The sequence below is a fragment of the Heterocephalus glaber genome, unplaced genomic scaffold (assembly GCF_053883595.1).
Source record: "Heterocephalus glaber isolate CG9 unplaced genomic scaffold, H.glaber_assembly_v1.0 deba00001608, whole genome shotgun sequence".
Lineage (NCBI taxonomy): Eukaryota > Metazoa > Chordata > Mammalia > Rodentia > Bathyergidae > Heterocephalus > Heterocephalus glaber.
In genome coordinates this window covers 32269985-32291029 of record NW_028258379.1, presented here as the reverse complement: position 1 = coordinate 32291029, position 21045 = coordinate 32269985, and the positions used below count along the sequence as shown (strand labels likewise).

Below are 21045 nucleotides of genomic sequence, written 5' to 3'. Positions count from 1 at the left end.
TTTCCACGTTTGTCTTTAAAATGGTAAGAAAAATGGCCAGGGGTATAGGTCAGCAGTAGAGTGCTGACCTAGCATGTGAAAAGCCTTGGGTTCAATTCCCAGCGTGTACCTGCATGCATACACACACACACACACACACACACACACACACACACACACACACGGTTCAAAATAAAACTCACATCATCATTAGGAAAAGCCAGTATTCCAGGTGCTCCATGGTCGGTGAAATAAATGAACACATGATCTTGGGGGCCACTGCCGAGAGAGAAAAGGGGGCATGAGAACCAGAGGGTGACAGCTTCCCGCTTCTATTTCCATTTCTCTGCAAGGCTACCCTCATCAAAAAGTTAAGAAGTTTGAGAACTGTGGTTACCCAACCAGGGTCGGGGAGGAACGTGGGGCCCTGGGCGTGGCCACCTCGCTCTGTCCCCGAGGGCTATTCTGTACCACCAGCCCCAGCCTAGAGCCCCGAAGTTGTATGAAAGCTGGTGGAGACCGCTGGCCAGCAGCCTGGTAGGTTCTGGACAGTAGGTCACAGGGGGTCCTTGGAAATTGGGCTTCATCCCAGGCAGCCACACTGTCCAGCCAGGTCACCCACAGTGAGCAAGGAGGCAGGACACCCAGCCAAGCAGCCCTGCCCCGTTCCTCTCCTCTGCGCCCCAGGGCCCCGGCAGGAGGGCTCGGCTTCAGGCTGCAGGGACTACAGGGAGCACACTCAGGTCCCATGCATGCCCCACACAGATGTCCCTCTCTGCTCTAACTCAGTAAGCTCAGCTCATGCCCAGGCCTCCCTTTTAGCTTATAAGAAATTCAGTCTCAGGCTCCTTGTGAAAATGCTACCTAAGCAAACAGGAAGCAGTGAGACTCTCTGGTTCACAACCAAAGGGGCAAACACTGGGTTGGCTTTCCCCATTGCCAATGTCAGTCGTTGCCATGGGGCTGACCTGCGACCAGAGCGCAGGTGGGCACCAGGTGGGTGGCAAGGGGAGGCCTGCAGCCTGACCCCTGCAGGGACTCACACGTGCCTCAGCGAGCTTCCTTGGTCATGGGGCAGACCAGCACTCCACAGGCAACGAAGAATAGTGGCTTAAGCGACAGGAAACATTTATTAAGAATAGCGAGGGAAAGGCAGGTGTGGTAGCATTGCACAAGTACTCTGGGATGACCAAGGGAGGCAGAGGAAGGAGGATGGAGAGTTCAGATCCGGTCTGGGTAACTTAAGGAGACCATCTGCCGCCTGCCTCAAAAGTCCAAGGACCCAAGTTCGATCCCCGGTACCAAAACAAAACAAAACAAAAAAACTAAACTTAAGGAGACCCTGTCTCAAAATAAAAAATGGAGAAAGGGCTGGACATGTAATTCCATGCAAAATCTCTAGGTTCAATCCCTAGTACTGTCCCTAAAAAGAAGAAAGGCAAGAAAAACAAGCGGAGGACCCTAGATGATAGGGTTAGTTCAGCACAGAAACGGGCTGTCAAGAGAAGCCACGGAACCATCACCCCGCAACGGACACCCCCTAGTCATCCTAGGCAAGTGTGATGCCCCCGCTGAGATTTCTCTCAGGTGAACAGAAGAAGCAAGGAGTTGAAATACTGTGCCAAGCTTCCCTCCCCGATGTTACCTCTTCAGGACTTTTCCAGACCCTTTGCCCTTCACTGCTTCTTTGTCACCTCTCAGCACTGCAAGGAAGTTTTCTGGGGTCACATCCTGTACAGAACAGAGGCATCATCAGAGCCAGCCGTCAGTCCCACCCGACAGTTCCCGGAGCCTGCAGCAGGCCTAGGCTGCCCTCCACACACCCTCAAGAACACAGGGTGCCCTGTGCACCACACTTGTGCAAGGCCTGCCTTGTCTGTGGCTAGTGGTGACTCAGCAAGCCTGCCTCTCATCCTGATCACTAATAAGTCCAGGTGGAGAACACCAAAGTGCCGACAATAGAGAAAAACGGCAGTGGGAAAGACCACTCTGGAGCCACAGACCCCAGGAGACTTCGTCCCAAGAATAGTCACTGTCTTTACAGAGATTTTGTAAAACTGATACTTGATCATTAAAAGTAATACAAAGGGGAAAAAAAAAATCACCAAAAATCCTACTACCCGAGTCCAAACCTTTCCTCCTATTAACTACATAATAGGACCAACTAACCGGGTGTGGTGCCACATGCCTGTAATCTCAGCACTTGGGAGGCTGAGGCAAGAGGATCCTGTCTCAAAAAACAAATAAGCAAATTTTAAAAAGAAACAAAAACTGAAAGAAATACTAAACTTCAAATAAATGTTTCTTTACTGCAACAAATAGATCGTCCAGAGATTATGAAAACTATGACAATAAACTCATTTTGGTTTTGTTAAATATGTGTCACTTTATATGGTATCAATCAACTGGAGGAATAGAAACATTTTTGTAGGTGATATAGTATAATAATAATGAACCAAAATCCATCGTTAGGAAAATTTTGAGATATTATGCATTGGTCCTGGGGCTGAGAAAGCTAATCACAGATAATCTATAATCAGGTTAACAGCAACACCTCAAGAAAATCAGGTTATTATTGAAGGAAATATCAGGCATAAAACATGCAAAGACTAGCAGCTAAATATCATTGGACCACAATTTATTTTGAACACTTCCCTTTTTCCCTTTTCTGTTGTCTTTTAAAACTCTCATCATCCAGCAGGACATGGAGATGCATAGTTGCAGTCCCAACTGCTCAGGAGGTAGAGGCAGGAGGATCACTTGAACCCAAGGGTTTGAGGCCAGCCTGAGCAACATAGTGAGACCTTGTCTTAAAAAACATAGGGCTAGGGCCAGGGATTTAGCTCAGTGGTTTCGCCGCCTGCCCTGCAAGCGCAAGGACCTGAGTTCGATCCCCGGTACCAAAAAAAAAAAAAAAAAAAAAAATAGGGTTAGGGAGGTAACTCAGTGATAGCATGTTTGCCTAGAAGGTGTGAGGTCCTGGATTCGATCCCAGCACAAAAAACCCTCCTCTAATTTACTCTAGAAGCACTAATCCTAAGACAAACCTGAAACACTGACTAGAAATCAGTCTATCAAGACTCTGATTCTAGAAATACAAGAAGGAAAGAAAAATCGTCATGGAAATGAAAACAGCCTGCTGGCTCCAACCCCAGAAGGAGCTCACCTCTCCGGTGTAATCCTTAAGGACTCCCTTGTACACATCCGAGCCTCCAGGCCTGTTGATCACAATTCCTGGAGTGGGGTTTCTGGAAATTAAAGGACACAGTTGAAATACAAAATGTGACTTGCCTCTGAAATCTTTCTTCAAAATATGTCCCCATTATGTGAAGAAACAGTAAACAACTACATCTGCTGAAGACATTCATCATCACCTGCATGGCCATCAGTGCGCGGTGGCTTTAACAGCTTGAGTATCTCAGGGTCCCACAACCCAAGAACTCTCAGCAGGACTGGGGAGGGCCAGAGCTCTAAACATGCACGACAGGGAGCAAAGCGGAGGCGACTGACACCACACAGCATCTGGGGCAAGATCTCACCAAGAGATCTCAGGGCCAAGTTCCTCTTCTTGAAAAAAGACAAAAAGACTTGAACACCAGGCCCTAGGGCTCAAGGCTCGGAATGGATCCCGAGAGAGCTGGAGATAGGATCTCAGTAAAGGGTGGAAGGCAGCATCCTTCCGGGAACCACAGCAGGCAGCTGGGGAGGCGAGAACTAGGTAGGCACGGTGCCATACTTGCTTTGCCTCATTTTCTCAAGGGCCCAGGTAAGGAGGCTCATGAGAACCATTGAACGCTTAAGTTCAATGAGTCATAGGAGTAGGAGAAAGGACACCAGTGGGGTGTAACATACAAACACTACTCCCTGTTCACAGGCTCTCTGTGCCACGCTTGGGCTTGGGAATTAGGAACAGGCACCGAAGAACCCACCTCCAGCACTATTCCCTTCATCACTGCCCCTGCCAGGCTGTCCCTGAGTTGTATTCAATGCTCAGTCCAGGATTCCTGATGCCTCTCATCTGAGGGGTGGTTTACATTCTATACTAGGCCACTGCTCTGGGTGTCATTTTTTATTTTGAATGTTGTACTTTGCCACCAACTTCAAAGTGCTCCCTACTTACTCTTCAGAGTGGGCAATGTCATCATACATCATCACGACAATCTGCTCGTCCGGGATCCCATTGCCGTGAATGATTTGGTAGGCGTGGCACGCGTCAGCCTGGGAGGAAGGATTTAGTCAGGCGTTAGGCGCTGCCTTCCAAGAGGAGGCCCACTTGGGAGTTCTAGAGAGCAACACAAGTTCTGCCTCCGGGAAGACTTGCTGAGAATCGCTCCCTCTGGTCAGGTTTTTAAATTCTTACTTTTAAAAACACATCTCTATTGTTTCAACTCAATTTAAAAAGATTCCCGGCCACCAAAATTATCCACATTGTCATCCATGAGGAGGTTAGTGCTTATGCACATGACCCACACATGCTCACACGCGTACACACCACTGCCACATCTATGGTGACAAGAGCCTTCGCAATTCCTAAGCAACTTATTTTCATTTTTTAGACCACACAAGTCTCCTGAAAGCATGGATTTAGGCCTCAAAAACAGAACAACTCAGAATGATGACGAGCCAACAGGTTAACAGGTCAGCACCTGCCAGGCATGGTGGCGCACACCTGTTATCCTAGCCCTCGGGAGGCTGGGGCAGGAGGACTGCTGTGAGTTTGAGGCCAGCTTGGACCAACAGTGAGTTCAAAGCCAGCCTCAACTACACAGTGAGACCCTGTCTCAAAAATCAAACAAACAAACAAACAAACAAAAAAACAAAAAGGTCAGCAACTGCTGGATGTGAGGGCACACATGCCTGTAAACCCAGCACTTGGGAGACTGAAGCAGGGAGATTCCAGGCTGGGCCACATACCAAGAACTTGTCTCAAAATAAAAATAAATACACATATACATAACTAGTAAGAGATCATTATACAAAAAAAGCTTAGCAGCTAATTTTGAAAATCACACAGGATTTTTCCCTGGCCCGAGTAGTCACTGTTCAGAGTCACTGTTCACCGTCAGGAGGCTGAGGGAGGAGGACTGGAGTTTGAGACCACCCTAGGCTATATGGCAAGTTCCAGCCCAGCCTGGACTACAAAGAGAGACACTATCCAAAAAAAAAAAAAAAAAAAAAGTTCAACTCAGGAATGAGAAATGTACCCTCTGGTTTAAAAAAAAACCAGGGCTGGGATTTAGCTCAGTGCTTTCGCTGCCTGCTGCACAAGTGCAAGGACCCGAGTTCGATCCCCAGTACCAAAAAGCAAAAACCAAAAGAAGACATTGTGGACAGTAGACAACTTCCCTAATATATCACCTTGCCCACACAAGGGTAAGACATGCTGCTTCCTTATAACAGATGACCCACAATGCTTGTCATGACATGGAGATCATTTGAGGGCAGAAGGGAAATGGTGCCTCTAAGTTTCTCTTTATTGCTAATTCCATCGGTCCTGGAACAAGACCTGAGAAAGCATGACAGGAGGATGAGCCACCGCCCGCCTGGGGAAGACTCAGCCTCCCCATGGCACATTCCAAACAGCACTCGGCACCACGAGCTGGGCCAGCATGAAGCTGGCTTCTCCTGCAGATAGATGCCCAGCCAGTGCACTCACAGTGCTCGGTGGGCAGGGGTTGAAGGAGGAACGGGCAGGTCCAGGGCCGGGCAGCTACAGCTGCTGGACGGGTGGATGACTGAATCACCAGGAAAGCAAACGCATCCCCTGGCTGTTTTCCCCGAGCCCTGCCATGTGCTAAGGCTTCCCTCATGTGATCTCATTGAGCTCACAGCAGCCTAGGGGTGAAGGGCACCACCCCACCCTGCAGATGTCAAAGGAAGGGCAGCTCAGGGAGGGAGGTGACACAGCTCACATTCTGCCGCCAGACTCTGACGGTGCTTCAGGAAGGGGCCACAGAGAAATAACAGGATTTCAGAGGCCCACGGTTAAAGGCCCCAGGAGAGAATGAGGGGCTGAAAGTCTAAAAAGAGACCATTCTAAAATAGTCACTAAGTATTTTCTATATACTCAGGTGTTCTTTAATGATGGGATATGATCTGAGATATGTGTCCTCAGCTAACTCTGTTGTGTACACTAGAAGGGCTACCATGGAACTAGGCAATCTGATCTCTTTCTTTTCTTCCTTCTTTCTTTTTAAGGTAATGAAGATCAGGCTTATGCATGCATTAGTGCTTCAAAGACACCATTAAGAAAATGAACAGAGAGCTGGGTGCTGCGGTAAGCTCCGGTGATACCTTCCCAATGGTCCATGCACTGTTGGGGCCCCTCAGCACTGCCTGGTCAGGCAGGTGCCTTTATCCCCATTTTAAAGCAGGCAGCAAGATACAAACCCAGGCCACACACCTGACACGCCTGTGCCCCTTCTTCACACACTAAGGTCTCCAAGTCAGCCTGCGGCTCCCTCCAGGGCCCTCGGGGGTACTCAGCGGGCCCCTACTTTGTGGGAGTCAAGCAGGTAATGGAAACAGGGTCCAGCCCGCTCACATCTGGGAAGTGTTATTTATAGAGGCCACCTGAGGCGCTTCCTATGGCCCCATCCGACCACGCATCTACGTGCATTTTTCCCTTTGAAGCAGAGGCCGTGCTGCTGAGTATACTGAAATTGGAGCCATACAGCGAAGCACATACATCCTTCCCTGAGCAAGGATGACACACAGATTCATAAGCGTTCTGTACTTAAAAAAGAAAGCAGAAGGGCTGGGAATTTAGCTCAGTGGCACCACGCCTGCTTCTCAAGGGCAAGGTCCTAAATTCGATCCCGGTACCAAATTAAAAAAAAAAAGCAGAAAGGCCATGTGAGGTCATGCAAATGGGATATTGAGCAAGGCTGGAATGCCCGGCAGAGATTGCCGTGACTCAGCAGCTGTCAGAGCTGGCGTTAGGAGTTCTGCCTATCATATTAAAGCATCTCGTGACTCCTCGATGCAGACTGCTACCCTCACAGTCTTCGGCCCAGAGTGACAAGTCCAGTCACAGGGAGGGGGCCTTCCCAGCAGGGCCCGCACAGTTCCTCCGTCCGACCCACATCCTGGGCACCCCGAGCCACTCCCTGGGCTGGAGCTTTGCAGGGTCCTCCCCGAGCCCCCACCGCGGAGGAAGAGCTGAGGCGTTCACACCTGCCTAACACAGCGGGTAGCCGGAGGGCAGCAAGACACTTGAGGTCTGTGTGAGTCCAAGGCCACTTCTTTCCAGACCCTGTGCTGCCTCCCCAGGTCCTCGCCGCCCCTGCTGGGCTCAGGACCCGGTCCCAGCCGTCCAGCCACGCCCTCTCTTAACAGCATACCGCGCAGCTGCGCCCTTTCCCTCCGCCCACCGCGCACTGCAGTCTGCCAGCCTCCATCCGGCCCTGGCCCACAAAGCTTCCAATGTTTACTCCTTGGCTGTCTAGGGAAAAGCGCTCGAGTAGCGGTGAGGCTCTGGGGGTGGGGGTGGGGACGGGCAGGGGCCTGCGCAGCGCTGGAGCCCTTGGTGACATGGGGGCAGCACATCGTCTTTGTTCAGTGCTAAGTGACTCGGTTCTGTCAAGGGACACGTGTTAGCTGGTCCTCTGGCCCTGGCACACCTCGCTGTGCCCTCACTCAAACTTTCCAGCCTCCTTCCCCCTCATGCCCGGGTCCCTGCTAACTGGACCCCTCACTGTCCTCGTGTGCCCTCTGGTCACCTTCTTCCTTTCTATCAGAGTCAGGAGCTTCCTTGAGTCAGAGCCAGAAACCTCTTTTCCCTTACCAGAAACTGATTTCAACAGCGGCAACATGGGATGCAATTCTGGCCCGGCAGACGTGGGGCAAAATCCTGGAAAAATATTTATACTCTGACTGAGAGGCAGACAGTTAAGATGCACAGCCAGCCCTCCTTAGGGTTCTGTTTGTCAGGATGAGACTCCTGAGCTGCTGTGGCAGTCTTGTGACATGAGGAAGGCTTATCTGGGGACACATCATCCACAAAACGATGGGAGGGTGCAAAACTGGGAAGGACCTCAGTTTGAGACAGTGGGGTTTAACTGGGCAGCTCGGATGTCTCCACATTCCTGGGCATTCAGCTGCTCCCAGCCCATGTCCTCCATGAAGCCTTCTGCACTCCAGCCCTTCCCTGGACCCAGACCTGGCCTGTGGGAACCTCATAGGAACCCACCTCTCTCCACCTGTGTTCAGGCACGCATGACCTGTCCCCACAGCCTCTGTCCCCAGCCACACAGCACACTCCCCTGGCAAACCCAGGGCCTCCAGGTAAAAAGTGTCCCCATAAATGGCTCAGTTTGTCAAGCCTGTCTTCACACCCAGGCTCCCGCTGTGCTGCCATTCCACTACACAAGGCCAGAAACCCCTCATCCAAGTGGTATAATTCACCGCTTTTCTTTCACGCACTTATTTTTTTTCTAAGTTTTCAATAAAATAACTTTAACATGTTCATTTCTTTTTTTTTTTTTTTTGGTACCGGCAATCGAACTGGGGACCTTGCGCTTTCAAGGCAGGCAGCAGAACCACTGAGCTAAATCCCCAGCAACATGTTGATTTTTTTAATAAAAGAGAAAGGGAACTACTTTTAAATCATGGATTGTGAAGCCGCACTGCCAGGGTTCAAATCTCAGCTCTAGCCCTTCTTAGCTGTGACCTTAGCCAAGTTATTCAGGCCCCCTGCAAGTCAGTTTCCCATCTTCAAATGGATCCATGCCAGGACCTATCCTCTTGAAATGTCTGAGGATTGAGCTAACCCACGCCATGTGCTCAGTCAGAGGCAGCAGGAGGTCTCCAGGGGTTCCCTGCATGCTCAGCAGCTCAGGCTGGGCACCCGCCATGCCCGCTGGAGAGAAGGAGGAAAGACTCTTCCTCTTAGCTCTGCTCCTGGGCCACTTCCGGCTCCTTAGCTCCTCAGCTCCTCTTGGTACATGCTGGGGTCACACCTCACCTCCCCAGCACCTGTCCCTTCCCCCTGGCCCTGGCCTACCCTAGCCCAGCACTAGACCCTCTTGTCTGCCTGTGCCCCCAGCCCCAGCCACCACCACAGCCCCTCTCCGGGCATGTTCAGCAGGCTCCCCACCCTCCAGGCCACCCGAAGACAGCACAGCCCACTTACCCTGGACCCTTCCCTCAGGTACCTGGAGGTAGAAGGTCCTACTGGCACACCTGGGGCCAGCCCCCTCTGCTAACTGTCAAAGTGGAAAACAAAAATCTAACTTGGTCAAGATAAAACAAGTCGAAAATAACCACCGCAGAGCAGAGCAAAGTACTTGGCAATGGTCGTGATGGTGCCCAATGCATTAACCCTCCCTGAACAAGAGATCGTTGATAGTGGGTGTCGGATTAATCCAAAGAAGATGGAAACCACCACCAACGCATCAGGTCCTATGTAGAAAGTTCTCTCGGATATTCTTTGTGTGTAATCTCCCATGTTGAGGAAGCCCATGTTGGTGGCTGGCTGGGGAACATTCACAGGCCAGCAGGAACTCAGCCTGAGGTCAGGACAGTTCAGCACACAGTTCACCTCCACAGAGCCTCAATGTGACTATCCCAAATAGGAGTATTTGGGGACAAAGATTTTGATCTGTGGCCACTATTTTTGACCTGCTTCCCTTCTTTCTCATTCAATAAACCAGTAACACTTGAATTAAAAAAAAAAAAAAAGGTCTCTGAGAGCCAGGGCAATTGGATAAGTCCTGTTTAATGTTTAACCGATATATTATTTTAAAGATTGAATAAAAACCACAGTGGCCAAAGATTCAGTGTGTTCACTAGACTTACAACTTATCTAACTCGTGGTTAGGGAGGGAGGGGGAGACTGACCTGAACAGCCAGAGGCACCAGTGGCTCCTCTTCCAGTGGTGGTTAAGTATTAAAAGGACAGGGATCATTTTGTTATGATAACAACTTTTTAATCAAGCTAATTTCCTGTTTGGCTAACACACAAAAAACCACTCAAGGAATGAGTCATAACTTCAGCTAAATCAGCGCCCCCCATGTTTAACAGATGTGAAATAAAAATAAACACGCTGTGGGAAAATGTACCTGCCCCAGTTCTAAGGTGATGGGGAGCACCAAGAGGTACCCAGGGGCACAGGCTGTCCCTGTGCCATCCAGCATGGGGCCACTGGCCACCGGTGGCAACTATGCACTGGAAATGTAGCCGGTCCAAACTGAGGTAAGGCGGGAGTGCAAGACACACTGGATTCCAATGACTTAGCACCAAAAAGAATGCAACTTACTACTTCATTATTAATGACTGTATTGATTACACGTTGAAATGGTAATGGCTTGAACATATCTGTTAAAGTAAGATATTAATTCAGCCTGTGCTTTTAGGTTTTTTGTTGTTGTTTTTTTTTTTGGTACCAGGGATCGAACTTGGGTCCTTGGGCTTGCACAGCAGGCTGAGAGAAACCACTGAGATAAAGCCCCAGCCCAGTGCTTTTAGTTTTTAAAATGCAGCTAATAGAAAATTTCCCAGGACCCACCCTCACCCAATCATCTGTAAAGAGGGACTGAGAACTGGATCTACTGTGCACAGCCCTGCCGTAGGGCACACTTCCTCGTTTCACAAGTATGGATGCTATGAGCATTGGTTTTTGAGACAGGGTCTCGCTCTGTAGTCCAGGCTGACCTTGAACTCATTATGTAGCCCAGGCAAGACTTGAACTAATGGTGATCCTCCTGCATCAGCCTCCCGAGTGCTGGGATTACAGCCGTGTGCCACCATGCCTGGCAACACACAAGCTTTTTTGTGTGCACGTGTTTTCACTTCTCTTGAGTATACTCCCAGGAGTGGGGGACTAGTCTGGCCAGTCCTCAAACAGGTAAACAGGGACACAGGGTTAGGAGAGGAGCCTGGCCAAGTTGTGGAGGGCAGAAGGGTGTGGGGCGCATACACCAGAGCCCAGGGCTTCAGTCCTGTCTGCCTCTGCTCGCTCTATGGCCTTGGGTAAGTCATCTCCTCTCTGTAGGCCTCCTCCCCTTATCTATAAGAGAAAGATGTTAGACCAGTGGGTCTCAACCCATGTGGTTCTTGCCCCCAGGAAACTTCTCGACTGTCTGGAGGCTTTTGGGGTCGTTACAGATGGGCGGGCAATGCCCCTGGTATCTAGGGGCAGACACTGAGGATGCTGCTATGTTGGGAGCAATGTTACATAATTTTAGGGAAAAATCATTTGAGTAGGCCTAGTTCTCCTGCCTACAGGCCAGCTATGACATTTCAGACAGAATTGTATTTTGGCCTCGGGTCACAACTGAGACCTCAGTGATCCTCGGATGCTGTAATGCTCTAGGGCAAGACCACACCTTCGGGAGACTCCAGGGAGGAACCAAATCTTCATCTGCATAGCTCCTCATTGTTCTTAGATTTCCACTGCCCCCCAGTCTTTTTACACCCTGTTTATCCCAACGTAAAGTACTGAACTCTGCATTTTCACTTGTTACATCTGTTTCCCCCTGTACTGAATAAAAAGTGCTGCAAGCTAGGGGGCTTTTGTCTTTGCTGCCCAGAGCAGCACTGATCAGACCCAAAGCTCAGCTTCTTCTCATTTGTCTATACCTTTCCTGTAATTTCCCGTGTGCTGCCGTGGCTCGCAGGAGACCAGGACTCACTGCAGAGGTTCTGGTGACATCCCCTTCCCCTGTTCCCTACACTGCTAGACAAAACAATGCTCAACAGCCCTGCCAGCAACAGTCACCTGACCCAAGTGTCAAGAGTGCCCGAGTTGAGAAGCCTTGCATTAGACTAAGGTGACCCCATAGGAACTTCAGAAGAACTGCCAAACTGTCTCTCAAAATGGCTATGTGGTTTGGTAAGCTCCCTCATAATGTATGAGGGGTCCAACTTCTCCACATTCTTGCCAGCACCCATAGCTCAGCCAGCCTACCAGGTATGTAAAATGTTTTGCAAAAGATCTTTTCTACTGACAACGTCCAGGATTGTCAACAGATGCCAGTGTCATACGGGAAAAGCCATGTTCTTACCTGGTGCCTGTAATTATACCAGCCGTTGGAGCCTGCGACAATCACCACCCAGTGCTTGCCGCTGTCCTCCGGGTCGTCATCCACACTGGTGGGAAGAGCGCCAATGCCTAGGACCAGGCTGAGTAACGCAGCTACGTTCCACAGCATTCTGCACCGCGCTGTCCAGCTGCAGAAGTCTGAGAAGCACACAGCAGAGCCAATTAAAAAAACACCGACAGGGCCAGGGATTTAGCTCAGTGGTTTTGCCGCCTGCTTCGCAAGCGCAAGGACCTGAGTTCGATCCCCGGTACCAAAAATAAATAAATTAATTAATTAAAATAAAAAAAATTAAAAAACACCAACAGGTGAATACTGTTGCCCCCACATAACCGTCACAATAAATGTACCGAAAACACGAGATGAAGTGTGCTGAGGAAAACCACAGAGACAAAGAGGGATTGTGTTTTCATTGCCGAAGGGCCGTGCCACCAGGCCCAGTCAATGGTGACTTTAAATGAACATTGGTAAGCACAGAAGGCAGGAATGAGGCTGATCTAGACACCTCGAATTACACAAGAGCAGACCCTCCCCTGTGTGCTGACTATGTTGTTCTAACACAACTCCTTCTGGTGACAAAACAACACAGCCGGGCCTGCAGCTCTGTGACGAAAGGCCAACCGTCTTTGAGGCCTTTGCTCCCAGTGCCACTAGGCAAGCAGGTGGCATGAGTTCACCCAGGTATTCATCACCATGCAGCCAAGTTCTCCTGAACACCCGCCCTGCCAGATAATGTGCTAGATGCTGGGAACTCAGTAACAGGAACAAGGACAAGGCCTCTGATAGGTCTCCCACCACCTCAGCAGCTATTATGTATAGTTGCTGCCCTCTTCCTATGGTGCCTTGCCCCTTCCCCTGTGTGACGTCATGCCAAGATGGTTGCTCCCACCAAAGAACAAACCCTTCTTCCCAGCATGCCCCTGTTCCCACCTAGAGAGTAACCTAATACTCGCTCACCTCCTACCACCTAGTGACATCACCGGCTCCTCCATTCCCTAGTCACTACCTCAGTCAACCCCGCCTCAGCCCCTACAAACCCCACCCCAGTCTCTATAAAAGACTCTCCCTGCCCCGGCCATATTGCTTTTGTCTCTCCTTTGTTCAGAGACAGCCCGGCAGATCTATTCCCCTAATAAAGGCTTGTTGTGGCCTGGTCTGGTCTTGGTCTTAGGCCCTTTTACCTGACAGCCTCTGCCCTCACGGAGCACGCAGCCAGCTAAGGATGACCACCCCCAAGCTGAAGCAACCACCCCGGCACTCTGTGCCTAGCACTCCAAATGGTGCAATAAGGACCACAGTCTCTTTCTCTTTCGAAGCCTTAAAGAACTAAGAGCACCTTAGACCAGGGCTTCTCCAAAGCGCACCCAGCTCCCCTGGGGATCTGGTTAGGATGAAGATTTGGATCTTGCAGGCCCAGGAGTGGGCCTGAGACCGCATTTCTTATAAGTTCCCGGTGACACTGATGCTGCCCTCCTCCGAATGCACAGGGGCAGGCACCTCTGCATTAACCCCACGGGCTGGCTCTTGACCACCTCAGCCCTAAGCCTGGCATCCTGGCCATCACACTGCACTGCCCTTCTGATTCTGAGCTCACACTGCACCCTCCTGGCTGCATTCAGGTCTCCCTGGAAGCCTTCCCCTAAGTAGGGCTTGGTAAAAACTTTTCTGTAAAAGGCTCAACAGCAAATACCTGTGGCTCTGCAGGCCAGGCTGTCTCTGTATCTCAAAAGTAGCCAGAGACAGCGCATAAAGGAACGACTGTGACTATGCCTCAAAACTTAGGAAAACAGGTAGTATGTTTGGCCACGGCCACAGTTTGCTGACCTTGCCCTGGGAAGTAGGAATGTGGCCCAGCCCACGTGACAGGGACAGCCTATCTAGCTATGGTAATCATTCACCAAAAATCATGAAGCTGGGCACAGAGGTGCAAGTCTGTAATTCCAGCTACTTGGGAGACTGAAGCAGGAGGACTGTGAGGTCAGGGCTAGCCTGGGCAACACAGCTGAGACTACTTTAAAAAAACTGTTAAGCAAGCCCCCCATGTGTACATGGGTATTTGCTGAGTTTAGCTCAATGTGACTTAGCCCCAAAGAGGTTCATTACTTGGGAGACGCTGGTGCATGACTTCCCCTCCTCTATTTAGAGAAAAAGAGTAAATAAAATATGGTCAGCCCTCCATATCCTAGGGTTCTACATCCATGGACTCAACCTCCCTCAAACTGAAACTACCAGGGAAGAAAACTGCATCTACTGCATAACAAATTCTTACATAGTGTTTACCTTGTACTAGGTATTATAAGTAATCTAGGGATGAGTTAAAGTATATAGGAGGATGTATGTTGGTTTTATGCAAATACTATGGCATTTTACATAAGGGACTCAAGCATCCATCCCCAGGGATACAGAGGGACAACTACTCCTATCAGTGGTCAACCTGACTCAATAGCAGAGTGAATACCACCAGCTTAACTGCCTGAATTAACCAACACTGCAGCAGACACCAAGGTGGTTTCATCTTTCATCCTTTGAATACACTAAAAAGTTACTCCTCGTGATAGGAGTGACCCTATACCCAAATGATAGTTTCACAGTTCTCATTTGGTGCTTTCCCTCTGTCATTCTTCTTTCTCATAAACACAGAGCTGTGCTTCCTTGAATATAACACCATGTTAAAAGCTGCATGGTATGTCACTGAACAGAAAATGTCACTCAGAAAACACACACACCAATACTGTTTCAAGAAACACACTTCCAGGCCAGGGATTTAGCTCAGTGGTTCTGCCGCCTGCCTCGAAAGCACAAGGTCCTGAGTTCGATCCCCGGCACCAAAAAAAAAAAAAGAAAAGAAATGCACTGGGACCTGGGTGGAAATGAGACATGAACCTGATATACAAGGGGTGATCAAAAAATATGAGGAATGTATAAATTAAAACAATTTATTACAACAGTGAAGATGCACTGCCATTAATCTGCTTCAAAATACTCCCCTTGCTTTGAACACACTTGACCCATCATTCCTGCCACTTTCTGAAGCAGTTCTGGAAGTCCTCTTCTCATGGCTTTATAAGATGTGATAAAAAATAGTGAAAAGCTGATGCTAAGTGCCATCCAAGGGAAAGGCAGCCTTATGAAAAACATTGGTGTGTCCTCATCCATCTTATTCATCAGATATGGCACGTACAAATGACTGAAGAAGGTAAACATTTTAAATTGATTCAGGACATCAAGGCAGCCACAACAGCACAACTAAAGACATGCAAGAACAAGTATGAGGCAAGCAGACATTAGCAGGCCTGAGGGACAAAAGGGGAGTCCAAAGAAACACAAGACCTCAATTTATACACATTTATAATCATATATTAGGCCTCAGACCCAAAGACACAGGGCCTCTACTTCTAGAACATTCAAACAGCATTTCTGGTTGCCATAGCCAATGGCCCAATGACACCAGGAAAAGAAACATCTTCAAAGACTCTGTGCTGCCTTGGCCTGGGACCTGGTTTAAATTAAGCACTTCTTTCATAAACGTCTTTCCTAAGTTTCTTACATGACTAATGCCCCTGAGAAGACACTGACCATCTGAAAAGGATAAGAAGATTTTGCAATCTCAAAGTAAATGTTAAGAAAAATGTCAATAAGCATCCTAATTTCCCTAGTTCCCTGAACCCCAGGGTTAACTCTTGTGTGCATGAAAAGGAATCCAGACTCCCAGTCAGGGCAGATGCCCTCATGGCTCTACCCGCCTTTCCTACGTGAATGTGTAACTCTCTCTGTATCTACTTCACAATAAATTCTATCCATACTTCTGCACAGCTGCTTATGTGTCTTGACTAAATTCTTTCATCAAAGGCACAAGAGACCCTTGAAGCGTCAGGACCTGGCTCCCAGGTCACAAAAGGACTGTAAGAGCTGCTTCCGAAAGTAGCAAGAATGGTGGGATAAGTGTATTCAAGAGGAGGAGGTATTTTGAAGGGGATTAATAGCAGTGTGTCTTTCACTGGAGTAATTAAAAATTAAACACACTGTAGTTTTTGATTGTGCCTTGTAATCATTCCATTACCCTCAGCAACCAGTGTCTCAAAGCAGCCTGCCTTAGTAATTTTCTGAAGAATGCATTATTCCCAACAAAGTCAAAGCATCAAAGGCACAAATAATCTTGTAACATCCTATTATTCTTGTTTTATCAAAGTGAAAATTTGATGAACAAAAAGTAAATGATCCTTGCTACACTAGCTCCTGAGACTCTATTTTTATTTGTGCCCTCCAGGGTCCAGTGACACAGGCATCGTCATCTATTTAAACTCTCCCTGTTATCTACCCCTTCCAACACCTACTCCTCTAGCTCCTTACTGTCACTGGACAGCAATGCAAACAAGAGCTGATGTTTCTTTTTTTTGGTACCGGGGTTCAAACTCGGGTCCTTGTGGTTGCACAGCAGGCGGTGAAACCACTGAGCTAAATCCCTGGCCGAGCTGACGTTTCTTAAAGAAACTGATTGGGGAACTATGAAGTTGTCAAACGGTGCTGAGAGCTATGGAGAAAAATGAGGCAGGAGGGGGAGAGAGGTCAAAGTGGGAGGTATGGTGTGGTTTTGGTTTGGTTTGGTTTGGTTTGGTACCAGGTACTAAACTCAGGACCTTGCACTTGTGAGGTAGACATGGCATCACTGAGCTAAATCCCCGGCCCTGGGACATACAGTTTTCAAAAGGGAAAGGCTTTAAAGGTGGTGAGGAAGCTGGCCAGTTTGTAAGAACAAAGCACTGAGGCACATAAATGGCCATCCACAGGGGACGTCTAGCTAAATCAGCTGTGTTCCAAGGTTTCTCCTTTTACTGGGATGCTGTGAACTCTTTTTTTTTCTAAGTTAAGGCAGAGGGCTGGGGATGTAGCTCACTGGTAGAGCACTTGCCTAAGATATGCAAGGCCCTTCTTGTTCAATCTCTAGGCCTAAAAAAAACTAAGGCAGATGTTACAGTGCCAAGAGAGGAAAGATGTCCACAGTGTAGTGTTGGGATGCAAGGAGAAGGCAACACACGGGGAGGACAGAAGAAAAAGGCTCCCCCAGAGTGATGGGGTGGCATGTTGCGTGGGTAGGGGAGTGGAGTATCTGCATGCAGGCACAGATGCGATGCCTGGCAACGTGAAGGCTTTATTTACATCATCCCCACATCCCTGCGAGCAGGTATCCGTCCCTTCACAGACAGGGGAGAACACGGAGGCTCAGAGAGGTGGAGAAACTTGCCGGTAAGTGGCACTGCTGGGACTGAGGTAAGATAGAAGAAATAAAAGTAGGTACAGAGGAGCCAAGGAAAGTCATAAATTAAAAACCGTGATTTCAAGAAGACTGCAGCTTCAGGACACAGTTACCCAAAGTTGTCCCTATCTGTATTCCACATCTTTCCCCCTAAAGCTTGTTTGTGTTCCCTTGTCTTGGTTGTATTTTCTTTCCAGGCCCATTACACCCTAAATTCTTTAAAGATATTCTAAACCCATAGTTAGATTAGTCAATAAGGTAAAGGTATCAACCCTAAGACAGAGAAACAGATTCAAAGCTTTCAAAGAATGTTTTTAGGGAAAACAGATCACTCATCCTTAAAAACGCAATAGACTGGAGCTGGCCCTTCACCTTTAAGTTGACTCTGAACTTCCTGTAGATTCACAAATATCATAGATTTCCACCCCAAACCACATAAATATCCCCAGCTCCTGACTAACCAGCCTCCTCTTTGGGGGAATTCCTCCAGGACCCCACTCGATGACAGGACCTATGCACAGACCTGCCTGTAAAGACCGCTTGTTCTACTGTGCCACCTGCTTGTCACAATAAGAGCTGCTGATACGAAAGTCTGGTGCCCCCATAAACACAGGCACTGCATGTCCCCAGCCTGGGCCAGGGCACAGCCAGGTCGCACAGCATCCCCAGGCAGTAGGACCCCAGTTGTCTTCCCACCTGACTATTTTAAGGCACTAACAGGCTCTCTGAATAAAGAGCTCTTGTCCTGACTCACTGCACTCCCTCTTTCTCTCAGTAAAAGCTCTTTGCACACCTGAGCAGGTAAATACAGATTTGAATAAACCTCTTCTGTCCACCAAAAATTCTGTCTCCAGGTTTCTTTGGCACAAGACAGACCTTAAACCTCCAGAAACCACACCTCGGCCACCACCAAGTGCGACCCCTTACTGCCAGCCCCATTTTACACTGGCTCTGGGTTAGGCACAGCAGACTACTGAAGCCAGACAAAGCGGCTAGCTGGACAAGGGTGTCCAAAAGGAGCCTTTCAACTGGAAAGTCTTCATCTAGGGAGTTAGAAGAACATCATCATGCACGTGGCCTTCGGCTGAGGACACGTAGGAAAAACAAGGACAGCTGATAGGGACTAACTCCTTAACTAACTTTGGTCAGGCTCCTCTGAGCCCTCTTTTCCCACAGGGCCTTATCCTGCTGAGCCCAATTTTACAAGAATGCTACAAGAATCCCTACACCCTTGATATCTAGTTAAGTTCCTCTTAGTAATTCTCCATCCACAGGGTCTAGGACATGCTACCCCAAAGTGGGACACCTTGGTATACTGAGTATTTTAAGCTGAAGGAATGCCGCTGGCCCCTTACGTTGCCTGTGGGCACTCAACCTGCAATGGATCCTGTGTATTGAGTCTCTCTTTCTTACTACAGAAGCCAGAAGAAAATTGGTTTTGATGTTTTAAAATAAAGTATTGAATGGAATTCTCTAAGACACAGAGCCCTTGTGGCTCACACCTGTAAGCCTAGCACTGTGGGAGTTTTAAATCCTTTGATTTTTCTGGTTAAAAAACAAGATTAGCCAGGGATTTAGCTCAGTGGTTTTGCCACCTGCTGCGAAAGTGCAAGGACCGAGTTCGATCCCCGGTACCAAAAAAGACAGGATTAAAACAAAGCCCAACCAGACAGTATTTCAAATGAAAAAATGTACTTTCTTCAGGTTAGTCATTGTTTTCTACAGGGAAAAATCTGTGATTAGGTAGAAACTAGCTAGAACTTCTGATTCTGTCAAAGGTGAAAAGGTCAGCATACTATGAATAAGAATGCAAATAATTCTTGTCTATAGACATGTAAATGATTTCTACCAACTGAACTCCTTCCCACAGTCCAGCTTTGCCTCCCCTTTGCACATTCACTTCAATATTTCTAAATCTGCACGTGTGACTTTTCTTTGGTCCCCTCTAAAGTGATTTAACACCTCACTCCGCTTCCTTATTAATAGTTAAATAGAAACCTTAACATATTTTCTTTTTTTATATCTGTGCTGATTGATGACTATAAATGTGTTAGTTACCTTTCCCTTCTCTCTCTCTCATTGTGAGACAAGATACCCGACACCCAAAGTTGGAGGGGAAGGGGTTTATTTGGCTTACAGTTTGAAAGTTTCAGTCCATAATCGGCCAGCTCCAAGGCAGAGGTGACAAACAGGCCTCATAGAGGAGAAACAACATGGCGCCAACAAGGTAGCAAAGACAACAGTTACCAGCATCTTTCTGCCCCTTTCTGCCCCTTTTATCTTATTCAGACTACTGGGATCAGGGAGGTGCCAAACTAATCGCTCCCATGTAGTGGTTTAGTGATCACACGCCCCCAGCATCACACATTCCATATTCAACTACCTCTGAAAAAGAAAGGCCCACCCACCTCCTCGGCATGAGGCCTTGAGGGACATCTAAACACAAAACACAAACCATAACAATAAATTACCTTCTAACCTGACAGGAAGTACAAGCAACTGTGATATTTCCAAATGTCTCAAGGCAGGGTCTGGGATAGTCCCCCTGTTGAAGAGACGGGGACCTCAACCTGCCCCATAAGTAACCTGTAGGTTACTGACTCTTTCTCTTCAGAAAACCGATCCAGGATGTGTCCATGAGAGGCACCTAAAGATTTATTATCCAGAATCCAAGAAATACACAATGAGAAGAGAATACAGAGCTCAAGGGTGAGATGCACTGTGGTCTGGGCTTGGGGATGTTTTGTGGTCATGGGGTAGTCTCAGACAGATGACCTGGGGCACTGGTTTTTTGAGTTATTTATGATTAATTTACCTAGAGTCTATTTCCTTAAGTGATAGAAAAACTGTATCAATTAGCTTAAAATACAAACCATTCACAAGTGTTGGACTGGAGATATGGTTGGTACCAACAGTGCTGTTTCTTTGAGAGTGGAAGTCTTTGAAATTTAAGGATTTATAATATCCAAAGAAAAACACAGACTGAATTTATGATTTTTATTTTTTTGTACCGGAGATCGAACTTTGGACCTTGCGCTTGCTAGGCAGGCGCCAGAATCACTGAGGTAATTTCCCAGCCTCTGATTTATTGTATCTTTGGTTTTGGGGGGGGGGGGGTTGGTACCGGGGATCGAACGCAGGTCCTTGTGCTTGCGAAGCAGGTGGCAGAACCACTGAGCTAAATCCCCAGCCTGATTTATTGTATCTTTAAGACTCTTAGGAATTTAGGAGTGAGGAGCTCGGAAGGAAAAAAAAAAAAAAGGCCTAGAGGTGAAAACAGCATTGTAATCTTGGGTAACTCTGATTATGTCTTAAAGCTGCAGTTTGTCAAAATCACAATTTTTTTGGCTTTTTTCAGACAGGGCCTTGCTATGTGGTTCAGGCTGGCCTCACACTCACTGTGTAGTCCAGGCTGGCAATCCTGCCCCAACCTCCCAAGTGCTGAGATTACAGGGGTGCACCACCACACTCAGCCAAAACTACAATTTTAAAATGAAAATGCCCTTGTCTCCTTTCTACCTATCTTTATTTCTTCTATCCCACCTCAAAAACAAACACAAAAGATATTTATTTAAATTTACTAAAATGGTTAGAAGGTTTTAGGTATCTAGCAATTCTGGCCAATGATTAATAGCTTCTTACATTTTATTTTCCTGGTACTGGGGATCGAACTCAGGACCTTGTGCTTGTGAGCAGGGATGGTGCCACTGAGCTAAATCCCTGGCCCCTCTACATTTTATTTTCAATGTTTATTTGGCAAACCAATTTTC

At 48.0% G+C, this 21045-nt stretch overlaps 1 protein-coding gene across 3 annotated transcripts in view; it reads right to left on the bottom strand.

Annotated features, from left to right (window-relative positions):
- The window catches only part of Lgmn (legumain), a 32393-nt gene that overhangs the window by 8266 nt on the left and 3082 nt on the right, over positions 1–21045 (bottom strand). The window contains exons 1-6 of one of the 3 annotated variants that reach the window (XM_087195505.1): positions 19413–19526; positions 11986–12161; positions 4100–4197; positions 3146–3227; positions 1625–1710; positions 183–258 (exon numbers count right to left, since the gene is read on the bottom strand). In XM_087195505.1, the coding sequence (XP_087051631.1) occupies positions 183–258; positions 1625–1710; positions 3146–3227; positions 4100–4197; positions 11986–12132 (489 nt within the window). In that variant the 5' untranslated portion in view covers positions 12133–12161; positions 19413–19526. Of the gene's footprint in view, positions 1–182; positions 259–1624; positions 1711–3145; positions 3228–4099; positions 4198–11985; positions 12162–13711; positions 13785–19412; positions 19527–21045 lie in introns of those variants that run through there. The other 2 variants (XM_087195504.1, XM_004837027.4) reach the window with 2 other exon arrangements.